General features: G+C 39.9%; 2 protein-coding genes across 2 annotated transcripts in view; one reads left to right on the top strand and one right to left on the bottom strand.

Moving 5' to 3' along the window:
- Nucleotides 1-104: 104 nt before the first annotated feature.
- On the bottom strand, nt 105-5,746 carry LOC143320382 (serine/threonine-protein phosphatase 6 catalytic subunit). The gene is made up of 7 exons (XM_076729944.1): nt 5,604-5,746; nt 3,851-3,946; nt 3,630-3,695; nt 3,381-3,522; nt 3,193-3,272; nt 2,456-2,665; nt 105-1,031 (listed from the first exon to the last, which is right to left on the bottom strand). Exons 1-7 carry the CDS (start codon nt 5,676-5,678, stop codon nt 783-785), a joined length of 918 nt encoding a protein of 305 aa, XP_076586059.1. The 5' UTR covers nt 5,679-5,746; the 3' UTR covers nt 105-782.
- A 1,487-nt stretch (nt 5,747-7,233) lies between these two features.
- Nucleotides 7,234-8,623, top strand: part of LOC143320381 (multiple epidermal growth factor-like domains protein 9) — a 40,429-nt gene continuing 39,039 nt past the window's right edge. Inside the window, exon 1 of the mRNA XM_076729943.1 lies at nt 7,234-7,949. Within this exon, the coding sequence (XP_076586058.1) occupies nt 7,382-7,949 (568 nt within the window). The 5' untranslated portion in view covers nt 7,234-7,381. The remainder of the gene's footprint in view (nt 7,950-8,623) is intronic.

Raw genomic sequence — 8,623 nt, 5'->3', positions numbered from 1 at the left:
GCAATGGATATGCTGATGTTTGAAGATGCTATTTATTTTATCTATTCTACCCAACATAATGAGTTATTGACATTGGTTAAGCATGGAGTCCTTTTCATCCCAGCACTGATGTCTATCTTCTTTCAATTTTTTGATTTCTTTATTTAAAAACAGTATGGTGACACACAGAAAAATAATTACAAGAGCTGATTCCAAATCTGGCAATTACAGATAATATTTTAAGGTACCACAGGCTTGACAATACTGAGATTTCTAACAAGTGGATATCATAACTTTTTATACATTAACTCTCAGGTTTTCATCATATAAGATCACATAATAACAGTAAGTCTATAACTCCAATGACATTTGTCAGAATAGATGCAGTTTTTTTGTGCAGTGCTTTATGTTTTTACACCCAGCTGTAATACATTACTCTAACAAAACAAAATGAAACATTGTAGATAATGCTGCACCTGCAGTTTGCTCAGCAGAGTGAATTTTTATTGTATAGTGAAACAGAGATTTCTAAATATGAAGATTTGAATCCTTCCTCTGAAGCATTTCAACGGCACGATGATACTGCTGAGCCAACTAACTTCGCCGTAATTTAGTCTGTAGAATGATAGCATTAAATGCCAGAGCAGAGCGAGAATAAGAACTGACATTTGGCACCAAGAAATACACTGTAAATACTATAAATGTACTATACAAAATTAAAATGGGTTCACAAGTGCTGATGCACTCTTCCAGTTGGTATCCGTGCACTGAACTGATTGCTGCATTCTCTTCGTATGATGTGCTTACAGGAAATAAGGTGTTGTTGTACGAGGTGGAATCACCCTTTCAGAGTCAGGCACTGCTCTGAAGAGCTTTGGCTCTCTTGTGTTGGCGTCCTTGAAGACCATTATGGAGGCGATGTTGCCACAGCGATAGCAGTAGTTAGGAGCCGACCACACTGTGACCAGCTTCTCATCAAACATGAACTTGTAGCCTTCATGGACAAGTTGATGCGCCCTGCAGATCAGCTTCAGGTTGTTGATGTGAACAAACTGCAGTTTTTTGGAAGACAGAGGGTAAATATATGTTAAAAAACAGAAACAAAGCCAATATGAATATTTCTTTGGTGACCCCAGAGGGCAGTGAGTGATCACCACTTGACATGAGACCATGTTTCCCACCAGATGGAAAAAGTACTCTCTGATTGTTCGGCCAAGGCTTGAGACTTCTGTTCTGAATGGAGTCTGAGAAATATTCTTACATTTACCACAAGTCAGCACAAAGAGTTTTTCTTTGCTGTCATTAGTATTTGGCTGCAGCTGTGCATGCTGATGAGGCAACACATTAAACATATTGTCTTTGTGTTGTTTTCACCTGAGTATATGTCAAAAAGGATTAGCAAATGATCACATTCTGTCTTATTTATGCTTCAGTGTCCCAACTTCTTTGGAATCAGGACTGCAGGCCTTTTTCACAGCAGACATTGTGACTTGTCATAGCAGGAAAGCATAGGTGTTACTAATATCATTAATAATGGCTCTGCTCTTTTCAGTGTGACAGTGAGCCAGCATGAACCATACCAGGAGCCTGAAACTGAAGCAGCAAAATGGAATATAGCCATTGTTGGTTTGATGCTGTTGTTTGTTGTAATTGTATTTTCTGGGGATAAACTGTATATAAAGAGAGATTGTGCCCAAAACAAACCATGTTGATATGTGCACAGAGATATGAACCCATAAACACACTCCATCTTATCATGGAAGACCCTGTCATACTACCTTTCCAGAGTGCGCACTCATGGTGTGTGAAAAATGCAATTTTCGCACGTTAGGTGTGTCCCTGACTCTGAGGAGTCGTCCCCAAATACCACACTGATATCAGCTGTGCCTTTTAACTATGTGTCAGAAGACGGGGGGGGTATGGTCTGAAAAACCAGCACCTTTTTGAGTTTTTATTCTAAGATACACTAAACCAGCAGCTGTTCCTTTGTGGACTGTAAACATCTATGGATTTATCTGAGTATGTGTTTGTATGTGTTTTCAGTTTACTGATAACTGGGTCTAAGTGCCAGTGTCTGAGTGTATTTTTTTAGGCTTTCTTCAAAGACTGCAAGCTGTGAGATGTAAACAATATGGTGACCTGCCATTGTTGTTACGTCATCATGTGACAACAACTATATTAGTAAAACTGCCTTTACACTGATATTACAGAGGTATTTTTACATAAAAATGTTTGCTAGTGCAGTAAAACTCTGTGATTTCATTCTGTGTGAAACAATCCTTTGTATATAACAACTATAAAATAAGATAAAGCAAAACAGGTCTGTATTTGCTCTACCTTGTGGCTTTAACAACTGCACCTGTTGCAGCTTTTGTAAATAATGTTGATGATCATGGAATTCAACCTTAACGTACATGTGAACTCACTGCAAGTCACTCAAACTATGTTTGAGCTGAAAAAAGTAAAAGCAACCAACCTCATTTGTGACCTTTGCGCCAAAGAGCCAGCCAGCTCCTCTGGGGCTGATGGCCCAAGTGTCCACGTCCTCAGGGTCTGACCACACCAGATCACAAAATGCTCCTTTGTGAGGGATCTCCTGGTTCCGCTCAATGGTTCGAATTTGATCTAGAGTTTTTATGTCTGGGGAGAGGCCTCCGTGGACACACAGGATCTGCTCGTCCATCAGCTGACAAAAAACACACGGGAATAGAAAAGTTAGGACACTATCCATACATCATGTTTGTGTTGACAGTTGGAAATGTGTGACCAAGGGCTGCAGTCCAGACTAAGATTATGCTACAAAATAGTAATTAAGGAATTGAGAAAAATATGGTTTGACATGTAAAAACCAATTGGCTATTTCTAAGCAGTTGTTGAAGAAGCATTGGGTGCTTGCTGTAGTTTGACACTACAGTGTCAACTGACAATGGTGTCTGCAAAATACAGTGAACTTACACATTTCCATGTCAATCCTAAGATCGTAAAAAGTCAGCTCACATAGCAGCATCACATTATGCAATGCAGCTTTTAAGACAAGGTTAGGAAACAGCCATGAATCTACAACCTCACAGTTACCAAACACTGCTGCTCATTATAGTTCAGCTGCTCCCTACTAAGAAATGACTCCACATGAGCCTCAATCTAGGAATTCACATTGTCAATCTTCTTACATGAAATAACAACAAATAAGCACAGTTACACTTCAGTACTTACAGCAGCAACTGTTAACATATCAAACACTTTGGTGCAATAACGCCAGGCATTTGCATTCCCATACTTGGTCTGGCACTCATCTGTAAGACAAAAAGCTCTCATTCACTTCAAACAGAAGAGTGTGATTATTGTTCAGGAAGCCAGATTAGCAACAATGCAGTTTGCAGATGACCAAAAACTGATCTCACCATAAAAACCATAAACTTGGGTGATCTGTCTGCTCTCATGGTTTCCACGTAGGAGCGTGATGCGGTCGGGCCATTTGGCTTTCAGCACCAGCAGGTAAGTGAATGTCTCCAAACTGTAATACCCTCTGTCAACAAAGTCGCCCTGCAGATGACAAAAAGTTTATAACCATCACTGTGCCTAAACATGAGTTAAAAAGAATGCTTTAAAATAGACGCCTCTCAAGTTCAAACTGATTTCAATATACAAACCATAAATATGTAATTGGTGTCTGGAACCTGGCCACCAGTTCGGAACAGTTCACAAAGATCATAAAACTAAGACACAAAGACATCAAAAATATCATGTAAACATTTCATGTGTTCAACAGACCAATATGAATAAATAAATGTGTGCATCAGCTCTGCAGTATGAGTGTAAACCACGTGTTTTTGTGGTGCACTTGCTCTTCCTGTTTAATCACTGCTTTTACCTGTCCATGTATGTCACCACACACTGTTACAGGAGTAGAAACTGGCTGAACGTTGGACTCCTCCAGCAGCAGGTCGCACACATAGTCACATAACCTCTGTGTAGATAAAGACAGAACACACAGACATAAGTGATATGGGTTCATGACAGAATCAGAAGTATTCAATGTTTATCAAACATAAAGCTTATTAAAACATCATTTAGTTCATCAAGGGACACTAAACCCCTCCAGTGACACCTGGACTAATGAGATTCTTTTAATGTCACTTGTTCAATAACAATGACACATCGAGATGCCAGAATAATGTTTTCAAAAGAAAACCTACTACAGCAAAACATTTTTAATCAAAAAAAAAAAAAAAATGCATCCAGCATTAAGCAGAAGGAATGCATGTCAGGACAGGGTTGCACATAAAACAGCTTCAAGAGCAGGAGCCAGGAAAGGGCAGTGCATATATACTATATACAATAAGCAGGAAGAGCAAAATATTTTATTTACTGCTTTTATATGCAGTAGAGCAATGACGCTGCTGAAATAAAACTCAGCAAGTTTAACTGACATGGAACAAGCATTGTTTTTGGAAATATGAATCATGATATACAGTCTATAAAAGTGCATGATTCAACTTTATCCCATAAATAAGTGCTAAAAAAAAGCAAACAAAAATGTAATATTGCATCGCAACACTTGGAGAATCATAATACTTAAGAATCGCAATACATATTGAATCAGCACCCAAGTGTCACTGTGTTGAACCACCTGATAAGCATATTGTCCCAGACCTACTGGGGATGACAGCCCAATTATAAACTTAAATTAACTTTATAGAATCAACATAAAACAAATCTTGGGAATGCTGATGTGCACAGTACATTTCAAGAGGCATCCTGGGCATGCTACCAGTCTATTGCTGGGCTATCACAGACAGAAACACATATTACATAAAACATATGTGTGATAGTCACTGTAAGATATTTAAAATGTCCTATTTAACAACATTTATGTGGACTGAGGAGGGAACACTGGATAGCTGCAATATTTCATCTTTATAAGACAAGCAAACATCACACTGACGGACACAGGGCTGAAATATGAAGCCAGGACCTTCTCATAGTGAAGTGACACGGGCTGTTCATAATCAAAATCAAACTGTGACTACAAAACAAAGTACAGAAAACTGTTAAGTATTGTTGGCATCAACTGCTTGAGGGAGCACACATTCGCGTGTGTACAGTGTGGGAATCATTGAATAACCCTACAATTGTAGAGGACCAAACGCAAAGGGTCAGATTAAGACAAACTTTGTTTAATCATCATAATTCTGACTAGTCAGTGGTTGGTACTGACTCTTGTCGACTGCCTGAAAACTGAAAAAGTCCAGACTGGCAATAAACAATCAGCTGTCACAACATCATGACAGTCAGCATCATCACGTTACTATGGCTATCTGGTCAGTTTAACGTCGGCATATAATGGCATGCCAAAGCAGGTCACTGTCATTCCTGTTTCGATAACGTTTCATATGATAGTTGGAGTTGTATTTAGCTGTTGTAGCTAGGATGAACAATACACTTACACAGTTTTGATTTCCTGGTGAAAAGACAAGGTTAGCAGGCTAACGTTACTAGCTAACTGAAGCTAACGTTAGCTAATCACACTATTTATTACAACATAAAACAGCAGTGAGCTAACGATACCATTATTAGCTCATCGCATATCCTCTTCAAAAATATTTCTATCAAGACAAATTTACCTTGAGGTCATTCTCTGGGAGGTATTTACACTGTTTTGCAATCTCTGCATATTTATCCAAGTCTAGAGGCGCCATTATACCAAGCTAGTCGTCATGCGCAACTTCCTGCAACACTTCAGCTTCCACTTCCACACCTGTTCTTCGCTCTCGACTGCCACCTATCGTCTGTATTCACGAATAGAACTAAGTAGCATTTTATGATTTTAACTTGTGACTTATTGAAAAGCAAACTGCAACATCAGATTGAAAAACAGAATGAACACACAATGTCTTTCGTCCGCAGTAATAAATATAAGAATGTATATTTGTTAGGGACGTTTTGATTGTTTGTCACTGGAATCATTGCTGTGATTTTGTGTCTGACTCAACAGGTATAAATATCGTATCTATAATATTGAGTATTCCTGCCCTTTAATGTTCACAATGAGTAACTACAACTGCACATTCGGAAAGATTACAAATTTGACTTCACTAGCAACCCAGAAAAAAATGATAATTTAACCAAATTACGGTTCAGAACTAGAAAAAACAATCACATTCATAATACAACTATTGCATTACACAGAGATTTAGCTGGACATATGATCACCGTGTACGATAGACAAGCAGTATGGTTATTCACTGTGAAAACCGAGGTGAATAACGGTGACCGACAATGACAAACGCGCTGCAACGGCCCAAAAAAATCCATTGGAGAAAGTGCTGCAGCTTTAGAAACGAGAACTTTCCGTGTTGACATTGCAGCACGTTTCCGTTGTTATATTTGTTTTGTATTTTTGTATGTGCTCGGGACTGGCACCGTTTCTGATCCTGCAGCACTTCTCTCCTGATGTGAGGGCCGTTGCTGCGCGTTTGCCTCTGTCGGCCACCGTATATAATCACTCGGGAATAGACACAACAAAGCGTCAAGGCAAAAACATGGTATTACTTCCGGTGGCAACATTCAAAATAAAAAAGGTTTAAACTAGAAGTGCACGTATGCAATGTTGGTGCTCAAATATATTTTAGCCCAAAGAGACGATGTTTTAAGTGTCCAGTCGCATTAGCTAAGGTAAACAAAGTCAAATGAAAACTGTACCTGATATTGTCATCACAAATGTTCTGTGTCACTGAAAAAATGTGGGATTTGGATTGCCTTATTTAACTGAGCCATCAATGAAGTTTTTTATTTTCATAAAAATATATGACTCAGGTACAGTTTCATACAGATTCTGATGTGAAACCAGTATTGTTTGAGTGTTGCAAACTTAAACAGAGGTAGCCAATAATAAATTTACTAAAAACATCATTACCTCGACACGCCACAATTGGGCATCTTCACAACAGATAGCGGAGCATACCTTAGGTATATAATTCTAACAGCATCACACTGTCAAATTCTGCTCTACAGGTACCCTTCCTTTATAAAATAGGCTTCCCTATATTGTTCAGTTTGTGAATGAATTGGGTTGTGTTTTAATTTTCATCGAGGCCGTTTGATCATTTGCAATATACTGTATAAAAATGAAAACTGTCGTGTCTCGATAGGGCGTCACAACGTCTATCCAAGCAGCAAATGAAGGAGTGCCCAAAACCGCTTTTGCCATTGGCTCGTAAGTACGTCAATCGCGGGTGGCTCATGGTAGGTTGCAGAGCAGGTGAAGTGTTGACTGTGGTTCATAAGGCAACAAACAGCAGCGTACGCCACCGGGGGACATCAATGGTGGAGTACGCGTCCATTCAGGGAAAGGTCTGAGAGAGACCATTACTGGGGCTTACATGGAGAGCTGAAACTGAATATGAGGTTAACGTCCTTAATGATGTACATATCTCCGGTTCTGCTAGTTATTTTGTATGTATATATTGGATTTTCTGAAGCTGCACCTCGCATCAGCCCCTACGATGCGTCGCCTATCTCCAGAAAGCCCGGCTCAGCCTCCGACACCTGGGAGACCTTCCACACCGACATGCCTCGTACTTTACCCGAGAGCAGGTTCGCTCTCGGGCCTCTAACCGGACTAACACCGTCGCCTGGCATTGTTTCTGCCGGCCCGACCACTACTAGCCCTATCTCTAAAACTGCAACCACCTTCCAGCCTCCAACAACAGACCCGACCACCGCCACCACTAGTAGTACTACTACCGCCCCTGATACTGGAATAATTTCAGACACAAAAGAGCAAATATCAGCGCCGACTTCCAGATTAACCGGCATACGCAAAAGATCTGCTGATGCACAAACATCACTTTTTGCTCCAGAGAAAATGCTGCAGACCATGGTGTCTATGGTTTCCCAGCGCTCAGCAAACGATGCCTGGGCTGCAGATTATATTGGCACAACTATTACCTCAGCTGAGAATAATCAAGGTGAGTACCTTTGAATGAAAGAGCTCCCAGAAACAATGCAAAAGAAAAAAAAAAAAAAAAAAGAAAGAAAAAGAAAAAAAATCCGATTTTTTGCCTTTTGTAGATGCTGCTTTACGATCACAAAAAAGAGACAATTAAGTGAGAAATGATGGACTACGTATTTTTTTTTTTTTTTCAATACATTCATGTTGAGAAAAGCAGTCGGAGGAGGACACTCATGTCTAATGCAGGCTGCTAGAGGGAGCAGGGTGGTCGCACTGTGGTTTTGACGCAGAGAGCGACCGAATAAACCAGATTGCAACAATGGGCAGACCCCTCAGATTGCATGGTATAACCCTTCAAACGATCGGAAAACCACCAAAATGTATTATCATAAAAACACCGTTCATGCACAATCTATTCAATGTGGATTTAGCTATTTTGCTGTGTAGTCTATATTATATTCCAGAGGCCTTTTATTATAGAATCAGTGTGCCACATATTACAGTGGGCTAGAAAAGGGGGGCTATGGGGGGTGGAGGGGTGTAAGGTTGATCCTGTTGTTTTTCAGTCAATTTATCCAATCCATCAGTGTAGCATCCATACAGACTTGTGATCCCTTTGTGTTAGGCCAGACATGTCTGATATTGACAGGAAATTAGAAGAAGCTGCTCAGATAGCTGCTTCATCCCCTC

Source organism: Chaetodon auriga, chromosome 5, assembly GCF_051107435.1.
Source record: "Chaetodon auriga isolate fChaAug3 chromosome 5, fChaAug3.hap1, whole genome shotgun sequence".
Taxonomy (NCBI): Eukaryota; Metazoa; Chordata; class Actinopteri; order Chaetodontiformes; family Chaetodontidae; genus Chaetodon; species Chaetodon auriga.
Note: the sequence above shows the minus strand (reverse complement) of the source record. Positions and strands in the feature narration are given on the sequence as shown.

Coding starts and splice junctions, on each gene's coding strand:
- LOC143320382 (XM_076729944.1), bottom strand. CDS start 5,678: ATGGCGCCTCTAGACTTGGATAAATATGCAGAGATTGCAAAACAGTGT. Junction 3,696..3,850: donor GTGGTGACATACATGGACAG/GTAAAAGCAGTG, acceptor TTTGTGTCTTAG/TTTTATGATCTTTGTGAACT. Junction 3,273..3,380: donor CCAAGTTTATGGTTTTTATG/GTGAGATCAGTT, acceptor TTTGTCTTACAG/ATGAGTGCCAGACCAAGTAT.